The sequence below is a fragment of the Synchytrium microbalum genome (assembly GCF_006535985.1).
Source record: "Synchytrium microbalum strain JEL517 chromosome Unknown SmJEL517_scf0086, whole genome shotgun sequence".
NCBI classification, from domain to species: Eukaryota; Fungi; Chytridiomycota; class Chytridiomycetes; order Synchytriales; family Synchytriaceae; genus Synchytrium; species Synchytrium microbalum.
Window position 1 is genome coordinate 6,414 of NW_022158435.1, and position 23,007 is coordinate 29,420.

Sequence of the window (23,007 nt, forward strand, 5' to 3'; positions counted from 1 at the left end):
CGAAAACGACAACATGGAATTGCCACCGTACAAACCGTATCGTATTCCCGAGTACACTAGAAATTTAGCTGTGCTTGGGATCGGGGGCCAAGGTCGCAATGCTCCAGCATTCAGCGAATTCCTCCATGACATTATTGCTAGGATGGTAAAATTGAAAGAATTGCAGTACTGGAACTCCGAGGGGTTAGATGGCGATATGTTTGAGAAGGCTGTGGGGCTATTGACGTACCAGACTTTTCAAAGTCCTCCACATTCCAAGTATTGTAGTGAAATTCAGTCATCATATGGGTGAAGAGGAGTTAAAGCTATTGATGGATCGTGTCATCACTTACGATAGCTTGAAGATAGTCGTCAAGTCATATTCGACAATTGAAGTAGTCCTTTATGATAGATGGAACATAGGAGTCGTATTCGCAAATTGAAAGAGACCATTGTAAAAGATATATCTTGGCATATATTTGACGTCTTGTATATCAGAAACATCACTTCTGTGGAATACAACATTTGTTGTCGTCTGGTTCGATGCGACAATTGTTGAATTGTGAGGTTTGTTAAATTTGTATTAGAACGGGTATTTGTGTGTGGTCGAAGTGAAAAACGGATAAGTTGTGGGCTCTCACTGAGATGTGGAGATGTTTGGGTTCAAGCAACTGGCACCAGACTTGGATCCGTTTTTAGTGCAGTGCTGAACGAGACACTCAACGACTGGTATGCACGAGGCACGGATCATGAGAGGCCAAAGAAACAGCATTCGATAAAGTGCTGACATTCTCCTGCTGAAGAGAGTTATTAAGACAGCTCATACGCCAATTGGATGGTCACTGGGAGGTAGTCTTCTTGAATATTAATAAAGGCGACTGAGAGCATTTGATGAAGAAATAGTTGGGAGTTGGGGGAGTATCAGTTGATTGCGGCCACATTAACATTAAGCAACGAATAAACAAAGCAGAAGCAGTAAATACTATAGGCAACGGTCAGGATAGTTAACATCACTTGTGAAAGTAGTTCTTGATGACATTTCTTCCAAGTTTCGTGTTTTCTAACGTGAAGAAACGGTCGCGGGGACCTTTGTCAATTTATGATTTTCGACGCGAGAGATGATTCTACGTGATTGTGAGGATGATGGAGAGAGTGAAGGGTGTAATTGACTTTATTCTTGTGTGTTATATTATTTGATACTTTCCTGCCATTGCCTCCTGAATCAATGCTTCAGTGTTGGCACCAGAGACGCACATTCAAACGATGAGGTTAAAGACTGGCGTCCCTGGATGCAGGACGGATGCACATTAACAACAAATGCTCACATTGCTACCACACGTCATGGAGCTGCTTGACTGAAGACAATCTTTAAAACACTCCCGAATCACAACCCACATCCGACATTGACAAACGAAACTTTGATTTGCTTTTGCTGAACGGAGACACAGGATTCATCAAGCTGCATGGATACTCCACGTACTTATACGCTCGGTCTAATCCCGTCCTTAACGAGGAATGCATCCATTTCACCGGCAGCCAAAAAACAAAAACTACCTGATTTGCAACCAATAGCCATAAAGCCCGACCAGCAATTACGACATCGTAGTCCTATTGATCCAGAATATGAGGATTCGAAAGCTATTTACGATGCAGTGGCTGCATATGGACAACCGTATGTCACAACTTTGAACAAATTGGACAATTCTCTTACGATGGATATCAAGTCGCCTTCTCCGGTGCATACTCCAGACGAGTCTCCTACTGCTAATGAACGAATGAATGCAATTCCGAAATTAGAGTCTCCTATTACTACCATGTCGAATACGTGGGATCGTATGGTTGCTTATGTTACTGCTCAACATGAGAATGGAGACGCTGCTGATGGTTCAGCTGTTAATGACACTACATTGACAAGGAAGAATACCGTGCTCTCGCTCTTGCGACGAAAGGTGAGATGCTTCAGGAAGACCTTTACCCTGTTTTTGCATGAACTTGCTATTGAACAGTGTATCTTTTGCCATCTAGTCAAGCAGGAGGACAGCTGATTCTGACAAGAAGCGTGGTGTTGAACTATCATGGCGTAATTTGAACTATGCCATTCCCGTCAAGGGCAAAGACTTCAAGCACATTTTGAAGGATTTGAACGGTGCCGTCATGCCTGGTGAAATGCTGGCTATCATGGGTGGATCTGGAGCTGGAAGTGAGTGTATCAATGGTTTACTTCATTCTATAGTAGATTTCAACCCTTTTGTTGTTGTTGCAGAATCGACATTAATGGACGTTCTAAGTGGTCGAGCTCGAGGTGGACAAGCAACAGGCGATATCCGATTTAACAATTTCGCATCAGATGCTATATGGAGGAAATCGATTGGTTATGTCCAGCAAGAGGACCTGTTTTGGGAGACCTTGACTGTTCGCGAGACACTGGTACACATGAAATGGTTTTTTTGCCGAATGGAGAAAAACTTACAATCCTATCTTTAGACATATGGAGCGGAGATGAAGCTCCCAGAATATGTAACAAAGCAAGAACGGCTGGACCGTGTTGACAAGGTCGCCATGCAAATGCGATTATCCCATATTTTGGATTCTCGTGTTGGAGATACGATGGTTCGTGGAATATCCGGTGGTGAAAGGAAGCGTCTTAATATTGCTATGGAGTTGCTTTCTGAACCTGATGTTATGATGCTTGATGAGCCAACGGTGAGTTTCAGCAACAAAATGGATCACTCATTCTCGAATATCCGACTGATGGTCTTGTATGTTGCTTTCATTAGTCTGGTCTAGATGCATACAACGCTCAAATAGTAGTCGATTTGTTGAGGCAGGCAGCCAAGGATGGCAACCGAACCATCTTGATGTCAATCCATCAACCACGTCGAGAGATTTTGGACTTGTTTGATAAAGTGTTAATTTTGGCTCGTGGTGAAATCCTATTTTTTGGAAGTGTTCCGGGTATGCGCGCTTTACTGTATTGCAAGTTGCAAATAATCTCTGAATACCGATGGTTTCTTTTGCAGAGAGCATTCAGCACTTTATCAAAATGGGACATCCAATTCCAGCATTGACGAATCCAGCTGATCATTTCTTGGTAAGTGAATGATCTCATACCGGGCTTTAAGTATCAAAAGTAATCCATTACTTGTATCCTAATAGGACATTGCCACCTTCGACACCTCTTCACCCAAAACACTAGATACCTCATCAAAACGAATCGGAGCACTGGTTGAAACATGGAAGGCAAATTACGAGCCAATGGCATTCCCACCATACAAGCATGCCGTCGAATATCGCTCAAAAGACTCTGCAGAATATGACAAACCCGGTACAATATTTTGGATACGACGAGTCTTGTCTCTCATGTTCCGACAATGGAAGATGTATCGTCGTGATAGGGCGCTGATAACGATGGGTGTTGTGTCGAGTTCCATCTTCCTCGTGTACGGAAATGAATATAATACCGCCGAGCATTTTCTCGCTTTCGTTAACTCGTTTTCTTCTCTTTTACGCAGTCTTTATGGAGTCTTATGGTCACTATTATCAGTTTCAGAAGACGGAGCCAACTCCCGTCTCAGCTTCTTTTTCATGTTTGCATTGAATCGATTCTTTACTTCGATATTCGGTATTGTCTTGAAACTTCCTTTACGATTGAGTCTGTATATGCGTGAACGTGCTGGTGGGATGTATGATGGAAGTATGGCTTTCTGGGCCTTGGTGAGTGGCTCGTGGAAAGTGGGCAAAGTTGACTTATAAGATGAACGAAACTGAAACTTTTTTGGCCATCTAGTATTTTGCCACATTCATGCAATACCTGTGGCTAGCCTTCCCACTTATGACAGCCATATACTTTATCGTCGGACTCCAACTCGACATTGTCAAGTTTGCCATCTTCTTCAGTGCTGGCACTCTCATGTACCTTAGTGGACATACCTATGGGTGCTTGTTTGGATCTATGACGAGATCTGTCAGTGCTAGTTTGACATACAGTTTGTTATTACTGGGTGTGTTTGCTGCCTTTTCAGGATATATTGTGGTTCCGTCTGCCATTCCTCAGCCCCTAGTGTTCATTGCTTGGTTGAATCCGTTGTTTTTGGGATACCATATTTGGTATGTTATTGCCATAACACACCCACAATACTTTTTTTTCCCTCTGAACTCACGGGTTTTTCCTTACTCAGGGCACAAAACGAACTAGCCAGCCTCACTTGGACGTGTCTACCAACCGACATCGTTTGCAATGCATCTGGAGATGTCATCCTCAACTCACTTTCGCTATACTCTGTGTCAACTATCGCCGCCTTCTGCATGTTGGTAGTTGTTATTGCTCTATTTGCGACCATTGCTTACGTCTTGTTTGAACGATCTACTCGCCCTGCCTACCTGAATGGAATCACTGTTGAAGTGGCTACGATCAAGAAGGAATAATCAAGTCGGGGTTGAATGTAGCTGCCATGTATTTCGCGACCGAGAAGAAAATAGAACCTTAATGTTTACATGGTATTTTGCTGCACTCCTATGGAATGTTTGAAGGACAAATTAAATGAGCTAAACGGCCCCAGTAGCGCCAAAACCCCTGCAGACGGGGACAGCCTACTAGCATGTGGTCTAATTTTTCACGAGCTGCACGATTGCACCGAAGACACATGTCATCCACACCATCAATGTAGTGAGAAGTAACGTCCCGCAGGGTAAGGCGATTGTTGACTACACGCCATGCAAGTTCTTGTTGTTTTGGAGAACGTGAGCCATCACCAACGCGTTTCCAAACTGACGACCAACGAGATGCATCCCATGTACCAATGTCCCCGTGGACACTGGCAACATGCCTTCTGAAACTCTCACTCCATTGAGGCGCGATGACTTCACTACCGTCTTCAGTACGACCGTCCAGCCAGAGACGTCCCTCCTTAACTGTGTATTCAAGCATGGGCTTCCTTAACTATGTATTCAAGCATGGGCTTACTTCCTATAACAACATAGTTCACGGGGAAAACAATTTTATAGTCGACGGGCGGTGGTAGTTGGAGAGTGGGGAGTCGAGTCCGTAAGCTACGATTGAGAGAGCTGTTAAGGCCAAGGTGCCGGATAATTGCGGGTGCACGAGAGTCATATAGTGGGATTATAGGGGTTTCGCGACTTTGAAGTGAACATCCAAGTAAATCCCGAGGCCATATATGATGTTGGGTGTAAGTACTCTCTGTACTTACTACTACTTCGACTACTACTACTACTACTACTACTACTACTACTACTACTACTACTACTACTACCACTACTACTACTACTACTACTACTACTACTACTACTACTACTACTACTACTACTACTACTACTACTACTACTACTTTTTAACTCTGTTATGTAAACCGCGTCGGTTCGAATCCTGGATTTTTAGATTTTTTTATTCGTGATGCAAAAAATGTATTTTAAAGCGATCTATAGCAATAATCTACACCAAAAAGCAGAACCTCTACATTCATAGACCCCAAATAGGATCCCCCAAACGAAGACGACCGACAAGTTGTCGCGCAATACCCCAAACCCAGACTTTGGAAATTCCATAAGGAGGAGGCAATGGCTGTACGGTGGTAGCAAATAATATAGCACACGTGAATCAAGTCCCTGATACCCTTGAACGTCACTCCGCTGTGGACCCCGCATCACTTCAAATCCATCTCTCCCATCGGAAATCACTCGCACGACAAAGTACTCGACGTTTCACGCTTCCGTCGCATCAGAAAACGCAAAACTTGGCAGAAACGTCATCCAGATGACCCATTACAAGGTTCATGCCCACTATCGTGATTACTATCTTATCGTATCTACTTTATCTGCTGTAGTGGAGTCTTCGATTTTCAAGGTTGCCGCAATCCATCGATACTCAGACAACTCCGAGCTATTTCTCCAGCAGATGTTCTTCATCTTCAATGTTACTGTTCAAGAATACATCTCCGAAGTGACCATCCAATTGACCTGCCTTGATATCTCTCGTCGAGTAAGCAATATCACAAATCGAGTCACGCTGCTCTTTTCCTGTACAACGTGGACTGTAGCACATTCTTGCGACTAATTTTCAGACTTATATGGAAGATAAACGGTATTTCCTTATCCGAAATTGACTCCCTTCACATGATGCAATGCAACCAGGGTGGTGTTTTCCGGGCGTAATTTATACAACTTTCGAATCAACATACCCATTCCACTTTCACAATTTCAAGCTGGTTTCCAACCCTACCATCTCCTCACTCACACCCCACAGCTTGGCTCGAATGTCGACGTCCACTGCTTGCTCTGGCAGAGGAGTCTTTTCAGTTTGATCCCACCAAAACCATCTTGGCCATGGTTTGGTCTTTCCACAGTCTGGATGACCTCCAACGTATGTTTCACAGTGTCCGGATATGCGAATGTCCCTGGTGAGCAAAAGGTCATAGTGTTAGGAAGTGGAGCCTGACGATATTCAGCGACAGGGAACACCCAACATACTGTCCGGATTCATCTCGCATCTTTTCCAGACCAGCTTTGAGTGGTGGTGGAGCTATTCTTCCAAGTCCAGTACGGAAGAAGCCTACGTCAGCCGCTGGTTGGTCAGCGTTTTCGTTACAAAACACAGTCCAACCGAATCGTTTACCTGGACTCAAAACATGACATATGATACCCTCACAGCTCTTATTAGCCTTCAATTTTGCACCCAATTCAACAGTCGTATTGATATTCATCAGCTTTGTATCAGGATACTTGCCCATAAGAGCATACTCCCTTTCAGATTCAAGATTATCAAAGTCGATTCTGGCATTTTGAAGCGAGCCAGTTACGTAGACTATACGTGCTTCTCCGTGTTTCTTGACGGCTTCTTTCATTGAAGGAATCAAAAGATGCGTCAAGAGAAATGGGGAGAGATGGTTGATTTGGAATGTCATTTCATGGTTGTGTACTAGATGAAGAAACGAATATAAATTTGGCAACTTGAAAAGCACTCCTAAGATGTTGAAGAAAGCCGGATGTTGAAGGATACCTGACATTGATCTTGTTGGCAAGCCAGCAACTCCTGCATTGTGTATCTAAGGAGCAAGTTCCAATGAGTTCCAGCTGGTAACTGAGCAAGCATGTTCAAACTAACCATGACGTCGACGGCTAGTTTCTCAGAATCGATTTTCTACAACGACAGAAAATCCAGTTAGGCAGAAGAGGTTTGCGTATGAGTACCAACGAGACATCGAATAAACCGAAGAGATCAAAGGAAGCTCAGCGTTGGCAGTTCAGCGTCCCTCGCGTTGTGTCGACCAACAAACATCCACAAACATATTTGTTTTCACACCTTTACGAATTCTCGAACGGAGTCAAAAGTAGCCAAATCCAACTTGTAGCAAAAGACATTTGGATTTCCAGATTCCTGTTGAATCTTTTCAGCAATTTCAGTCCCTTGTTCTACGTTCCGACATGCGAGAATCAAGTAGGCTCCAGCCTTCGCCAAGTGACGGGCAGTATGTAATCCGATACCTAAAGTAATCAGCGAACATAGTCGGTTAAGGTCTAATTGTCATCGATCTCCTTGCCAGTTTCAGGGCATACCCGAGTTTGCACCAGAAACGATGATGACTTTGTCCTATAAACGAGACGAGCAGAGTTAGACAAACAGAGTGGTAGAAACGTTTCCATTGCAGATTTATTCATACAGGACAAATCCAGAAACAGTTGGCTCGAAACGAGCTGCAAGTGTCTCGCTTCGGCATATAAGTACCTTTTGGGATGGCAATTCACCAAACGTGAAAGGAGCAAGATCTACGAATTCAGTAACAGCTGCCATCTTTATGTCTCTGTCCTTTGAATTGTTTTCTTTTTGTGAGAGAGCACTTTTGGTTTGCGTCCCTGACTTGGAACCTACGTGGCAGGCTGAGACTATCCAAGTTTTTCGTAACATCCGCCAAACATCACAGATCAATCACTTCTCACGGACTTTGAAAGAATTGTGCAGTAAAGAATCAAAATTCCATCTCCCAATATGTTGGTTCCTATATGTATTCGCGAAAACCCAAATGGAGCTCCTCACAAGTTTATATATTTGCAATAATCTAATTGTTATCTGCTAGTTTCTCTAAGCTATCTATTTATATATGCGACGATCTACTTCTTGGTTGCCAGTTCAGCTAAGCTGTATTCAGAGACTCATATCCGATGACCCCCCCCCCCCCCCCCCACCCCCCCACCCCTCAACCCCCCCCCCCCCCCCCCCCCCCCCCCCCCCCCCCCCCCCCCCCCCCCCCCCCCCCCCCCCCCCCCCCCCCCCCCCCCCCTAATATTGATTTGAGCACTTCTTCACCCATTGGGTTGGCGAATTTGACAGAAAGACAATCAATTGGAAGTATTTTAGCATTCGGAGTATTACGTCTTGTTTCTACAGCTTTTTAGAAACAGATCACCGGATAGCTCGTACTCTGTACAGTAGTATAGCCTCTCCAATTTGCACATTTGAGCAACCAACATCGTAGTAGAATTGGAGCCTTGCCACGATGGCCGTTTATGTAAAGAGTCTTGAGATTCGTGCCAAACATATCCATCTATTTTTAATTAGTCAACTATGGGACGGATCCCCGACAGACTCGATATAGCAAAGCTGGGCATGTCCTCGAAGAGCCGTCTTTGTCCTGGCTCAGCTTCTACCAAGAAGGCTGATAATCGCATTCGGTCTAGCATGGGAAGCATTGTCCTTAATATTTCTTGCGACCGCCATTTGATGTTTGGCTCATTGAGATTGTACACTTGTTCCGCGACGAGTTCCCACCTCTCTCGTTCTCAAACCTTACGAAAATCACGAGACGCCGAAGCAAAGGATAAGCTGGGTGTTGAGAGAGTCGAAGGTAGCGTCCAATCGTTGATGGGGATATGGCCTACGACGTCAATATCTAATCTCTTCAACGGAGAGCAGCCAAGATCCAGAAGTCAACCCCATATTAGTTCGCTGATATTGAGTTTCAAGTGCTTGATCTGACGAACACCATCCTCCTTATATAACCCTGGTTGACGATTCCAGTTGCTGGTCAAGTACCTTTTGAATGAAGTGAGAGTGGCGGCTGAGTTAAGTCGAATGGGCCACTATATAGACCAGGACAGGTCATCCTATTGAATGCTTGCAGACTAGGGCCATGTTCATGAAGTATCGTTTTGAAGAAGCCAAGCTTGTGTAGAGTTTGATGTTTTCGATTATAGCGAGTAGAAGCTCGTCAGGCAGCGCGATGGAACTCTCCTTGAATATGACTTCATATAAATCCATGATTTTGATACCATTGATAGAGTAGATGTGGTGAATGCTTGTCAACTAGCCTTGGCTATTGGAGTAGGTGCGGCGAGTTAGATGATAGCGAAGACTGCAGACGTTCAATGAACTCAGACCTCCTCTTCAAAATTGAACAGAAATCAGCGCGTAATCCGATTTTTTAGTTATTATCTCCTCTTGCTCTCATTGAGCTCTTTGGTCCCTGTTAACGTGACAAAGGTCAAATCAGTTTCGTTTTGAGAGGATGCAGCAGGTGAGAGTTCAAAACACAAAACGGGGCATAAAAATATTTGATATCTAGTCAGTTTCTAACGATTCATCGTATAGAACAACTTCCAGGCCGTAGGAATGGCTGGAACGACGACACATTTTCAGCAAGTTCAACCAAATGTGCTGAAACGGAAACCATTCTCAATGAATCCACCAGATAAGGTCCTTTCAAGAACTAGAGATCTGGGTACATATCGGAATTCAAGCTCAGAACTGTTGGTTGCGGAAAATGTGTGTTGAACTGACATGTCATCATCCTTGGATTTTTGCAGGTTTCGCAGGTGTCTATCCGCAACGCGGAGCTCAAGATGAAGATGAATTATCGGAATCAAATGTCAAGCACGGTTTCCAGGATCGACCTCATCCCATCTTACAGGTTGGAAGCCACGAACTTTTTGGCCGATATAAACAACCTTTTCACTCTTTATCATCAGGATGAGCGCTTCTCGGCATTCGAACTATATTATCACGATAGTAACCACGGTAAATTGCTGAACGCCCTGAGTGGGTTTGTGACCGAAGTGCTCAAAGGTCAAGTTGGCGAGAGCAAAGTTCCAAAGTAAGCTAAGAGGAGGAACACTCATGCTCTCTGCGGATCGCATGGTCTGACTCTTGTTATGCTGTTTCCTCTAGTGAATCACGGTATAAGCTACCTGATCGAGTCGCCACCGATGCAAAACAATGGATTGTCAAACTGGCGTCTGAGACCGAACCATTGTCTGAATTAGCCAAATCTGTACCTCTAGGGCAAGTCTTTCACGGAAACCTGATTTCAGTTTATGTGCTGATCGACTCTGCGTATTATAGAATCAAAGGTGGAGCGCTGTTAGACCATCTGGTACAGCATCAAGTGCCGATAGCCAGAGCTACCTGGTTTGTCAGATTCGTAGGAGCCTCCGAAATTGTTAGTCATGAACATGCTTGAATCGGGCCCTTCATGCCTTTTGACATCTTTTGCTTGACTAGCGGCAACATCGCCAACCAAAACAAGCTGAAGATCCCAATCAGCATTCAGCTTTCGAAACAGAATGGACGACCGCCCTAACAGTGTTTATGAAGCGATTGTTTGAATCCATCAATGCTCCGCAGCCAACCATTATCGGCCCAACGATTTCCAAGGATACTAAGCGATGGAGTTCAAGTGATGAACGGAAACGCTTCATGATAAAGTGGAATTATGTATTAGGACTTATACGATATCAGTATGCCGAAGGACTCATTGATCAGCGCGGGTTTCTGAGATGGTCGCTGGACTCATTTAAATTGGCCAATTTCGATCAGGTATTTGGTGCAAAGCATACAGCTTGTCCCGTCTCGCTGGATCTGATTTCTTCCTCAAATTAGACCTTCTTTGTACTTCAAATTGTTACGTCCTTTATTACAGAAATCGTACGGTCAAGAGCTCTGACACGATATCTGATGGAGTCATGTATTTCTAAATTGCAGCGGGTAACAATTTCGGACAGAAGTGCCAACAAACGAGAGACTCTTAGTAATTTACTCCTTTCAATAGTATGCCGCGCATCTAGATGCTTCAGAGCTGATTAGGCAACAACAATATCAGCTCTCCCAACTACTTCAGGTATAATCTCCTACGTAACCTTGAGAACTTTTTGAATCTCACATCCTTGTTGATAAAATAGTACATCTTCATGGTAGCACCTGACTTGGCAGTTGCACCTCGCACCTGGACGCAATACAAGGATCTGATACTGGGCGTGATGGACATTGCTCCCATAACCGTAAGTTCATATTGTCTTCGTCTTGAGTACGGACGGGAAGCAGAATTCATCCCATTCTGTGTCTCAAATCTAGTCTCCCGCTACTCAGATCCAAAGGCTCTTGTCTGCCCGAAAGCTTGAGATTCAAAGGAGAAATGAGTTTCTGCTATACGGTAGATGCCCCGTTATAAAAGCATCTCAAGATGCGATTGAAATCTTGGATTCAATGTCCGTCTCGTCGAGCCTGAACGATATATACAAGTCCTGGTTTGATGCTACTGGCTCGGACGATCCAATACATCAGTTGTTTCAATGGGCAATTACATTCAGTCGATCCGGTAATCATCGGCCATATGTTGTTGGGGCCATCCTCACGAGATACGCACAGGATGGACGATTAGGGAGAAGGCGAGATTTACAGACTCAATTGCAAGTGTTTTTGGATACATTTGAGAGTAGCCATGTTGAAGGTAATTTTGCGTTACTCGAATCCTTTTTTTTTAAGTGTTCTCTGACGCGCTTTTTGTGATTCAGAGAGAAGGCAGTTGTCAGAATTATATGGTGAAATTATCAGAAAAGACCTCTTCTCGTTAGACACATACATCCAGAGATTGATTTCAAGAGGTGATTTGGAGGCGTCCAACATTCACAAACGATTCTCGCACATTAAGGATTTGCCTATATATAAAGCCAAACCTACGCAGCTCAATCATCGTCGAGTATCACTCTTTGGTGTCACATATAAGCTACACAAGGATGACGAAGAATCCAGGTATATGAAGACATTAGAAAGAATATCCAGCTTCTTCCCTATGATGTTTCGATCACAGAGTAACAGTGGTGTGGTTTCCCAATCTATGCCGGCAAAGGACAGTGAAGCAGATTATGCATTGAGCAGACTCGGTCATACCGATGTTTTGCTTTTGCAAAATTTGCCCAAATTCATACGAGTACGAGTCGCCGAATGGCTGGTGAATCATGTATTTGATTTTGTTGTCACGGATAAATTGTAAGTATTGTTAGGGTCATTCTGTTTAACTACAACGCGAATGAGATTGTACTTGACTCAGATATTCTCCATCAGAATTGGAATGGACAATTTCAAAACCATGCTGAATCCGGGGAACTCGAAGTTAAATGGTCGGCAATTCGCTGTGATTATTGAAATATTGGAAGCTGCGAAGGAATACCGACTGGTTCTTGGGGTAAGATCTCGTCATTTGCCTCCCAAAAAAAGATCATCAGAAACTCATATCAAATCCTCAGCTATGTATATGGATGTTACACAAGACCACAGATCGCAACATCTATCCGTATATTGTAGATACCTTTCGCCGTCATCAAATGGTCTTCCATGCTATGGAAGAACTTGGAAATATCTTTACAGCTGTATATAATAAGGTATGTTCAAGCAAAGTCGCAGCACAAAAAAGGACGGTCTCTGATGGGGGTTTGATTCTCTTTCCATAGCACTCGGAACTCCGTAAATCTCAGAAACACGACCGTAATTTAATTCTCAGCTATTTAATTGAATTGATGAAAATCCCAGAATCAGGAGCAAACGCTGCCCAAAAGCAAGAGTTGACTCTTCAGCATGATGAACCACCACCAGTGAGTTAGACCATGTTCTAAACTTTTGTTGTTTCGAGTAGATTCAAGTTTGATCACTTATTTCTCCTTTTCGTGTAGGTATCCGGAAAGAAGGAAACTCCAGCAGTATTTGACGACATTCGCAAGCTCCAGGACGATTACTTGACGATCGCTACTGCTATATCCAATTTGACTTGGAGCTACCAGTCCAGTAAAGAAGCGGTCAAGCGGGTGTTTCTCTACGTTATTGAGAATCTCAGAAGGCTAGTTTCGTCATCGAAAAGGTATGTGCTTGTGGTTGGATTCAAAGCGACGTATTTTGGCATTACTTGATGACGTTTTTCTTTTTGCAGTATCTATGAATTTCGACGAATCATGGAAATCAATGTAGAGGTTTTACGAGTACTCAATGATCGATGTCTGTTTCTCGATGATGTGATTATCGAGTGTTTGCAGGAAATCGTATTGACATTGTCAAACGGTGGTGTACAACAGCCTCGTCAGTTGTCTGAACTTCTGACAAACCATACAGATGAGAAATCATCATGGATGTTGTCATTCTTGGCTCTATTAATGATTTCTAGGATCGTGACTGCTGCAAGAGTGTTGCGTGATTTCGTGGATGTTGTTGTGAAGCGTGCTACTGATGAAGGATTGGTATGGTTGGTGTCAGGTACTACTTTTTTCGTCAATCCATTCTCACTCCTGCTCATGTTTAGAATCCATTGTTTACCCCATTGTATATAAATGTCATCAGATTGGCACACATCGTCCTTGGTGTTTCCGATACCGAGGACCTTGCTCCTGGTTTATTCCTCACCACACAGGAATTACAATCCATGTCTACTATAAGGCAATCTGACTTGATGTCAGGGGAGCCGCCAGTAGCTCCATTCCGTACATATTTACTTATATCGAGACTATCTACATCGCCCTCGATCCTGGCAGACGATGCCAAAACCAAACTGGTGGTCGCTTGTCTTGATGAGTTTAAAAACTCGATATATAACAAGTCGTCCTGGTTGAAGCGAGTATGTTTAGATAAACCAGTATGGGCGTATAAGGTTATGGTGGCTGTATCTACTGAAGTAGATAGCAGTCTGCTCTCCAAAGGTCCAGAGGCATCAATCCGTCACTTTGCGAATTGTGCCATCTTCCAGCATCTCGTCTCTGAAGATTCAGACACTGATTTTGTATCTAGTAATGCAGCTGCGCCATCACAGCAACCGCACCATCATCATCAACCACATCAACGCTTGACCATAGAATCGTGTAGAGACTCATTTGCTCATGTATTGCGTAAAATGAATGATTGGACATTCGACAGACCGTGGATTGAATTACAATTCATCCTTGATCGAATAGTAGCATTTGGTGAGTCACAGGCTGGGACCTCGTCTCTCATGTATTTCGACTGTTTTGTCGATCTGCTGTTTGAACGACTACTGGAGCCATCGACACACATCCGATTCTTTTCTCGTCTCGTTGAAGGACTGAGATGGGAAGTCTTGTCTCGATTCCTGCAACAAATCAGTTGGCTGCTTGAAGGAATCTTGCCTTTGCCACCTGGATATCGACATGATCCAGCTTCTCCACGAGCTGTAATGGTGTCTAAATGGAGTACGGCTTTGGCTGGTGATGAACGATGTCTCAAAGTGTTTATGGATGTTGCTGTGCTTGCTATTCAGACTGCTGACAGGTGTCGCGTGAATGGAGATGGGAGATATGGGCCTGAGTTGATTGCTATGGCTAAAGCACTGCTTACTCAACTTCAATGGTTTGAGTCAAAGATACCGGTGAGGTCTTTGTATATGAAGCAACAAAACACGAAGGTGATAGCTGAATGAGGTCTAACTGTCTTTGTTCTGATCTCTAGGTATTTGATCTGATGGAAATATGTTCCTTGTCGTTTCAAGAGGCCAGTCGCTTTTGGCAACAGTGCAACTATTCGTTGGTATGGATTTGGAGTTTGTTATAGTTTTAGGAATTTGGTGGGATTATTCTTAGCTAACTGCTTGTATTAAATAGCAATCAGCCTTGGAGAATGTTCGACAAGGAAGGCTTGCTATAGAGAAGGGGTCGGAACAGCATGCGTTCATCGGTGAAATACGTGCCATGTGAGCAAATGTGACCTCCCTACGTTTCGAGCATTTTCTCCCGTGGCAAACGACTCAACATCAAATGTTTTATACGTAGGTTATATTTACGACTCCGCCTGATCTTGCCTCTGATACCTGTCCTGCTGGAGAATGCACAGGATAGTAATCTCGTATCATTGGTGCAAACTCTGGTTTGTCTCATGACGGCACGAATATCGCATGGAATGGGCACCGAGGAGAAGCTCTTTGAGCTGATTCTGGATATAGTCTCTTGGATTAGTGACGAAGTTCCTAAAGAGCTGAAGAATAGCTTATTGGCAGTCTTGAGAGTGAGTTCAGGTCTGATTGAATCATTTTGGAACCGTTCGTGTTTGACCTTTTTTCCACTCCACCCTGTTTCATCCAGGATCTACAACCTCAATTATGCATACCTGAGAAATACCTGGAACGAATACAACGAATGTTGCCCTTCCAAATCCAAAATCCACACGTCAAACGACTGTTGACTGTAGTATACCCACCATCATCAAACACATTAATGTCATCCTCCTCGTCATCGTTATCGTCATTGGCACTGCTCCCAGCTACAGCTAGTCTAGTAGTATCATCATCGCATTTTAAACCTTGGGAGTGGGTTGAATCGTCTGCAATCGTAGCAGGACCGCAGGAACTCGATTTCAATCTATCTAGTAGTGCCACAGCAGCGGCAGCATCGGCAGCGACTCATCCTGAGGTCGTCAACGATGGGCCTATATCATTATCACTCTTCTCAGCAAGTGTTCGAGTACCCTTCTCCGAGGACGATGAAGAAACGGGAGGAATGTCGCTCATGTATAACAGATTGTTTGAAGATGGATGGCAGCCTGGTGATATCACTGCTGTGAGGAATCTTTTGGTTACTGAAGGGAATAGCGGTGAGATGAATGAGGATGTGGTTATGGCTGATGGTGTCGGGAATGGTGATGCTGGGAAGAGAGAAGGGAAACGTAAGGCTGTGGCTGAATCGCCCAATGGTAACGCGGCATCGTCGATGTCGTATAAGAAGGCGAAGTCATGACAGTGACATTGTCATATTCCTCATAATCTATATAGAGCAGCAAAACGGACAGGGATGTTTTACATTGTGAATACATAATACATAAGTATATACTCATTAATAATCGTGTCTTTGCGGACTCCAACAACTAATTTAATGTGCCATGATTCAACACACACCTTTTCCAATCGCCACTCTCATCAAACCCTCTCAAATCTAAATATAGTTGGAACCCTAGACAATAAAGTGTTTGGTTGCAAGACCCAAATGCAACTAGACGGCATACCACGCGGATTCACCGTGTTTGGTGCCGGTCTAATAACAGATGTCCTGGCGGTGATATTATCACCGCCTTTATCACCGCGAACGCATCAACACTAGTGAAACTTAGTTTTGTGGGTGGTGTTAAGATAACCGCCCCCGAATTAAGTATATGTTGGCACTTGAAACACTTGGCCATCGATTTTATAAGCATACCCGTTCAACAATAATGTATCCCTGCTGCTCACACAAATGCATAAAACACAGAATACAAGTCCTCAAATGTACAAGCACCGTAACGGCATGCACTTCAAAAGTATTCCGTGCCTCTAGCGGGTGGCATATGGCAACAATACCAAAAAAAACCTGTCCCGGTGCACATACAGGATACTTTCGAAAGACAGCCAGCCCTCTTCAACGGCTTACACCGAGACGACGAATTCACATTTTTCAAGATCCTCTCATAAGCTTCAGCTACATCACCACTCAAGTGTGTAGCAGATTATTTGACACCAAGCGTAACATTGTTGTGATCACGATCGTATAGCACGTACACTAACTAAATGATGGTACCTCCTACATAGCGAGCAGCGAGATGAGGATTGCGATTATTGCAATGCTTTCACTAGCATTTCCACTCTTGTTTTGTCGCTCACCTCCAGTTTAGGGAAATCTGACAAGATGCGATGAAGCATCATATGAAAGCAGTCCTGGGTAACCAAACAAGTAAACATACCGTATCTAATCACTCAACGACATTTCCACTACCTGACACCTGAGCAAACTTGCCCTTTCTGAAACATGTCGTCCATGATCTGCAACAGTCAGTGTCCTTCTCTGCTGGAGTATAGACAACAACTTCAGTGCGAGAGCGATACCAGAACCGTCAGCTCAACACAGTATCCCGCAGATGGTAACCCATATCTCGTTCAGGAAGTGTTTGACGTGAAGTTGAAACCATTTGATGTCGACGATGATGGCGATGCCACCAGCTCTATAGGCGAAAATGATGATCGGCCATCGTTCCTCAATGAATTAGCAGATGCTAGAGCACCAGAAGATGTTCGAGACTCCATAATACAATAAGCTCTAGTTTCGAAATACCAAATGAGCTGGTTACCTTACCAACCACGAGACAGAAGGCAAATGATACTTAATATGACAATGATTTTACATACAAGAAGCGTGATTTCACTAAAATCCTTCGTGTAATTCCACCCTGTTTCCCAAAGTCTTCAGAAATCATAAACCCAGACACAACGATCAGATCTCAATAGATCCTAGACAAAGAAACCACGTTCTTGACAGTTCCAAGGCGTGGAATCACTGCCAAATTCGTAAGAAATATTTTCCTAGCAACACTTAATCATTCGAAGGACTCTCTCTTCTCCCAAACACATATCCTTTCACAAAATCAAACTCCCAAATTGATTTACCGACATGCACTATAAATGTCGAGTCTGCAATTTGCAAGAATCTACACTCAACAGGACTGACCACCTTACTTAGCGCACGCAACAGAGTGAACAGATGCTCAAAGAGATGTTTGCAGAGGCTACTAAGTGCCTCGACAGAGACTCCAAGAGACTCGACAGAGCTTACAGATTTTTCGGGATATCAATTTCGGAGCGAACTTGGAAAGAGCCCGGTTGGTTGCAGAGAGAAAACAAAGGTGATTGCGAACTGGATCGACACGTATCTCAAACACTTCCTGTCCTGTCATCAAAAACACGTTACTATGGAAAACTCAATCTATCTTATTTTGCAAAAAACACGATACAAAAAAGCAGCCACTATTATACCCAACAACACCACTCTTCTACTACTTCCACTAGTACTATCACTCCAACTAACGACGCTCCGTCTTTCCACCACCACGTTTGCCCGCAAACAAATGCTTGGGCTTCTTGGCAGCAATATGACGATCGGCTTCTCCCTTTCGTGCTTGGAAATTGAGTGGTCGTTGTGCTCGTTTCTTGCTTTCGTCTGCTTCCAGTTTTTGCTATAAAAATGAACGCGTTAGCGTCTTTCCAAAAGCGAGAAAATCCCACTTTCCATTCAAAGCATGTCCTGTCAACGGAAACATACCTTGACGTCACGTAATCCCATAACACTACGATCACGAGACGCACTATGCGCTCGTGGACCTCTGGACGATGATCGGTCGACATCCATAGAGTCTTCATCACGACGGGTTTCAGAACGTCCACGTTTACGAATGACGGATTTGCTTCGTTCGCGGAGGACTTCCTTGTCGACTTTCACGCCGAGTTTGGTCATGTGCTTGTGTAGCCCGTCGACTGTTCGTCTCTGTAAGATGTGGAAAAGAGGTTTGTTTGAGAAAATGTGATTTACGAATATCGACCAAAAAAACTCGGAAGATTGGGAGACATTGACGAATCTTAATATCATCAACACACGGAACAACTACAACACAACAACGCAGTCATGACTGAGTGACTTACAGCAGTCTTGGCAGGCAAGATAGCACGATTCATATTCTTCTTGAGTCGATGCGCAATAACCATTTCGTCCTTCTTGCGAGACACTTCTTCAGCAGCCATCTTGAGTGCTTCTTCATCAGAGTCCTCCTATTTCCCGGAAAAGGCAAAGAGAAGAGATTGTCAATGATTACATAAAAGGAATCAGCGGCGACAATAAACATAGACACGCAACAGCAAAAAGAATTGAATGAATTGAAAGAATGAAGCAAGACAACACAGCCAACACCCACACAGCAATAGTATACATACCATCTCATCATCACTCTCATAAAACCCTTGCGCAATCAACTTCTCCTCCTCTTCCTCCAGCGCCATCAGCTTAGCTTCAATCTCCGGATCAACGAAATCAGCCACATTCTTGCCATCCAGGATCTCAGGCATCTTGTCGTGCTTCCATTCGTCTGATTTCAGCAAGTAGTTCTCTAAGCGAACACAAAACAGAAATAGTCAGTACAGTGAACAGATCTCAACCAACAACCATCCCCAACACAATCAATGTATACGTACTCTTCAAATCAATACTATAAACACCAGGCCCACCCATCTCCAACTCGATATCCCGTTCCAGTTTACGTCTGTTGGGATCGAGCTTGTCGTATTTGGGTTTGCCAATTGCGTTGGCTGGTACGAATGCAGACCGGTCTTTGCTGTCTCGCTGCATTGGCTCAGCGAGATGCAGCTTGTTGAGGACGTCATTGACTTTGTGGCCCTTCATCTTCATTTCGACACGAGAGGCGAGGAGCACGTCGCATGCCTAGCAAATTAAACTATCAGACACGTTGCTTTTTTGGCGCGGTGCTGGTTGGTGCATTCGCACCAAACACACAAAAAAAGGCTGGCAAAACACGGTGAATGTTACCTGATTTCGAACATCCATAACACCCATCTCAGTCAAACACGACAGCTGACATAACGTGACTTTATCACGTTCAATAATTGATTTGAGCAGTGCCTGATCTTCAGGAGCGAGCTGTTCAGGAGTCATGACATCAATCTTGTTGATGACAATCATGGTTGGTTTATTCACAAAGAGCGGTTTGATTGATTCGTATAGCTTGATCTATTAAAACGGTACCAGTTGTTCAATACTCAACCAACGAAAAAAAACGACTAGTACACTGTCTTATAACGTACCTGCTCAGCAACACTATACCCACACTGTTCACTCAAATCCATAAAATACAAAATACAAGCCCTCAAATGTGCAAGTGCAGTAATACTCTGCATCTCGATCGTGTTGCGTGCTTCTAACGGATGGTCCAGGATACCAGGCGTATCAATAACCTGCCATCGCAGGTACTGGTAGTCCATGTGTCCAACGAATAGCGATTTGGTTGTGAATGCGTAGGGCTGTACTTCGACGTCTGCACGAGTGAGACGGTTCATGAAGGATGATTTGCCGACGTTTGGGTATCCGCATATTATGAGGGTGCGTGTGTTTGGGTCTATGGACGGGAGACGCGACAAGTGCTGGCGCACTTGTTCGAGGTATGCGAGAGAGTCTTTTTGGCGTTTCATTATTGTGCACATTCTGTATGTGAGAGTTGGGGTGTTGTTAGTTTCGAGAGTCGGTGTGTTTTTGTTGCCAATACATGACAAAAAACCAGCCCCATGCCATGTCGCATGCATACCTTCCAAGAGCAGCCCTCTTCAACTGCTTACAACGATACAGCGAGTCCCCATACTTTAAGATCCTCGCATAATCCTTAGCCACATTATCAATCAAATGTCTTGCAGTGTTTATTTGACCCAATGCAAGCTTGTAGTGATCACGATCATACAGCACGTTCATCAAGTCTGCATAGAATGGATGTACCTCCTAGATACGATAAAAATATGCTTGCGTTAGAATCCATCGCAGTTCCATGTTATGTCAGCGTGATCGTGTCTTTTTTTCTCTTACATCAAGTTTTGGGAAATCGCCCAAGATGCCATTAAGCTTTTCATCAAAGCAGTCCTGAAGAAGACTCGAATCAGTAAAGATACTGTACATAACATGCAAATACATGTGTCTGTTCACTTACTTGAGCAAACTTGACCTTCCTCAAGTAGAATGTCCGTATTCTAGTAATCTTGTAGTTTGGATGAACGACTGTCGGTGTCTTTCTCTGGATTTTGGAGAGCACGACATCTATGAATTCAGTCGATGTCGGCACCACCGTGATCTTTTTGAAATTGTAGAAATTGGCCATCAGTAGCTCCTTCTACAGTTGCCTTTTTTTAGGTGTTTTGGAGCAAGAAAAAAAAAACTCACCTCACGAGTTATTGATCAAGACCATATTAGAAAGACAGAGGAATAGGGAAACAAAAAGAAGGTAACGTATACGCTTCAATGTCATTTTTATTCATTCATATCACGCGTCAAACTAACATCTCTCCCTACACTAAAAACCCAGACTGCTCCAATGACACTCCCAAGACAAATCACAGCTCAACCACTCACAAAGGAGGCATTCGCTCTGTACGGCGATGTGATTGAAGTTCCTAAAGAAGCTAATGGTGATGCTGCTAATCAAGGGTACGCATGTGTGTGATTTGCTCAACATTTGAAGCATTTGCGAGCATTTGGACGCTTCATGACAGAACAACCTGTAACGACAGTCGACACAAATGCAAACCTTACATGACATTTCACACTCCAACCAGCACCATATACTTTGTACTGACACCATATACTCTATCTACAGAACAGCAAAACGCTACAACCACCTAACACACTTCACAAACCTCCGGTCCCCACTCCCACTCACTCCCCCTTCCGCCCCCTCAACCACTCCAATCCCGTCTTCCCTCCTCTCACCACCAGCCCTACCCAACCTCTGTATCTTCAAATCAGTCCCAACACCAGTCCTCCCCTTCCCCATTAAGCTCCTCGAGAGACACAAATACAGTACACAGATGTTCCTTCCCATGAATGGAGACGTCAAGGCGTATCTCGTTATCGTTGCCTTAAACAAGGACGATGGTAGTGGGAAGGAAGGGCCGGAATGGAGTACGCTAAAGGCGTTTATATGTGATGCGAGACAGGGGTTTAATTATCATGTCGGTGTCTGGCACCATCCGATGATTGCGTTGGAGGTGGAGACAGACTTTGTCTGTTTGGTGTGTGCTCTCTGCTTAGTTTGGTGTTGTGAAAGCAAAAAAACCCTTCATCACTTCCTTTTGGATGCAGCTATGCCTAACACGCTTTTTTTACAATCCACATAGGTATGGGAAAGACGCGAAAACATGACTGATCCAACAGAAGACTGTGAAGAAGTGCATCTGAAGGAAGACGAGTATATATCTGTTGTTGTGGATGGGTATCGTGGGAGTCGTGATCTTGCTTCAGCTGCAAGTAGTAACAGTAGTAATGGGAGAAGTAATGGGAAGCATAGTCATAAGGAAGCATCTGAAGACAAAGAAGAGGAGGAAACAAGAACATCAAAACGACGCTCAACTAGAAAGTAAAGACACACACAAAAGCAGTCTTCCAATATATGCTTTTCTTTACGTATTGTGTATACATATATCACGAGGGGGAGATCGTCCTGGGAGACCTTCTATAGTCCTACGACTGTAAGCAATATATTCCTGCAGCCTCAACTTAGCTATTGGTTGATCGCTTTGACTTGACACCAGTTGTTTGCCATCCAGCAACACCGTTACAAGCTCAAAGTTAACGGTGTCGCCCTCTCATCAGTCTGTTTGAGACTCCTTTTGATTGCCTCCTATGATACATCGTGTATTGAATTCAGAATCTTGCATTGGTGAACATGCCCAATGTTGAGAAAGAACCACTCACAATGGATGCGTGATTCTGAGATTATTTACGTGTGAAGTATGTGGATGTTATTGGAGATAGTTTCACTCAAAAGCTTTTGAGCCTTATCAAGGACGTCCAGAAAAACACATCCTCCAAACATTGTGTGGACGCATCCCCACAAACGACGAAACAGCAGGCTTGAAACACGACTGTATCTAGCCTGACAACATCCATTCGGGTCATATTACCGTGCTATTGTGTCTGGGTGAGCCATTGTCGAATTCACAAATCGTGGCTGAACGAGTTTTCAAGATCATGATGGTGCACAAGTGTTGCAGGTGCTAGTGCTGGGATTGCGGTAGCAGTTAGCATTGATTATGAACCTGTCTGTAACTTCATATCATTCTAGTTGATACTGTGATGCATCGTGAAAACGGTTGACACTGGAATTGCGTGGTATAGACTATGATTATATTCAAGGTTATAAGGACTATAGTACATGTTGGATGATGGATGTATAGGATGCCTCTT

The 23,007-nt window shown here is 43.9% G+C and overlaps 4 protein-coding genes across 4 annotated transcripts; 3 read left to right on the forward strand and 1 right to left on the reverse strand.

Annotated features, from left to right (window-relative positions):
• Positions 1–1,442: 1,442 nt before the first annotated feature.
• SmJEL517_g06179 (uncharacterized protein) lies at positions 1,443–4,404 on the forward strand (the record flags this gene model as incomplete). Its single annotated transcript, XM_031172105.1, has 10 exons — positions 1,443–1,928; positions 2,005–2,179; positions 2,243–2,406; positions 2,464–2,682; positions 2,757–2,934; positions 3,000–3,070; positions 3,136–3,419; positions 3,492–3,693; positions 3,767–4,086; positions 4,158–4,404. 10 exons carry the CDS (start codon positions 1,443–1,445, stop codon positions 4,402–4,404), a joined length of 2,346 nt encoding a protein of 781 aa, XP_031021917.1.
• Positions 4,405–9,494: 5,090 nt separating this feature from the next.
• SmJEL517_g06180 (uncharacterized protein) lies at positions 9,495–17,313 on the forward strand (the record flags this gene model as incomplete). The annotated part of the gene is made up of 22 exons (XM_031172106.1): positions 9,495–9,503; positions 9,578–9,707; positions 9,793–9,896; positions 9,955–10,079; positions 10,154–10,424; positions 10,487–10,801; positions 10,865–10,969; positions 11,034–11,102; positions 11,164–11,262; positions 11,336–11,711; positions 11,776–12,250; positions 12,326–12,446; positions 12,508–12,642; positions 12,712–12,852; positions 12,931–13,115; positions 13,185–13,488; positions 13,551–14,627; positions 14,708–14,785; positions 14,860–14,948; positions 15,028–15,259; positions 15,337–15,943; positions 17,138–17,313. 22 exons carry the CDS (start codon positions 9,495–9,497, stop codon positions 17,311–17,313), a joined length of 5,223 nt encoding a protein of 1,740 aa, XP_031021918.1.
• Positions 17,314–18,076: 763 nt separating this feature from the next.
• Positions 18,077–20,923, reverse strand: SmJEL517_g06181 (uncharacterized protein; the record flags this gene model as incomplete). The annotated part of the gene is made up of 10 exons (XM_031172107.1): positions 18,077–18,229; positions 18,316–18,537; positions 18,693–18,818; positions 18,981–19,153; positions 19,239–19,485; positions 19,591–19,791; positions 19,866–20,262; positions 20,363–20,550; positions 20,635–20,688; positions 20,756–20,923. The coding sequence occupies 10 exons, from the start codon at positions 20,921–20,923 to the stop codon at positions 18,077–18,079; spliced, it is 1,929 nt and encodes a 642-aa protein (XP_031021916.1).
• Positions 20,924–21,136: 213 nt separating this feature from the next.
• DAL3 (ureidoglycolate lyase) lies at positions 21,137–22,181 on the forward strand (the record flags this gene model as incomplete). The annotated part of the gene is made up of 3 exons (XM_031172108.1): positions 21,137–21,249; positions 21,419–21,833; positions 21,939–22,181. 3 exons carry the CDS (start codon positions 21,137–21,139, stop codon positions 22,179–22,181), a joined length of 771 nt encoding a protein of 256 aa, XP_031021919.1.
• Between the last annotated feature and the right edge of the window lie 826 nt (positions 22,182–23,007).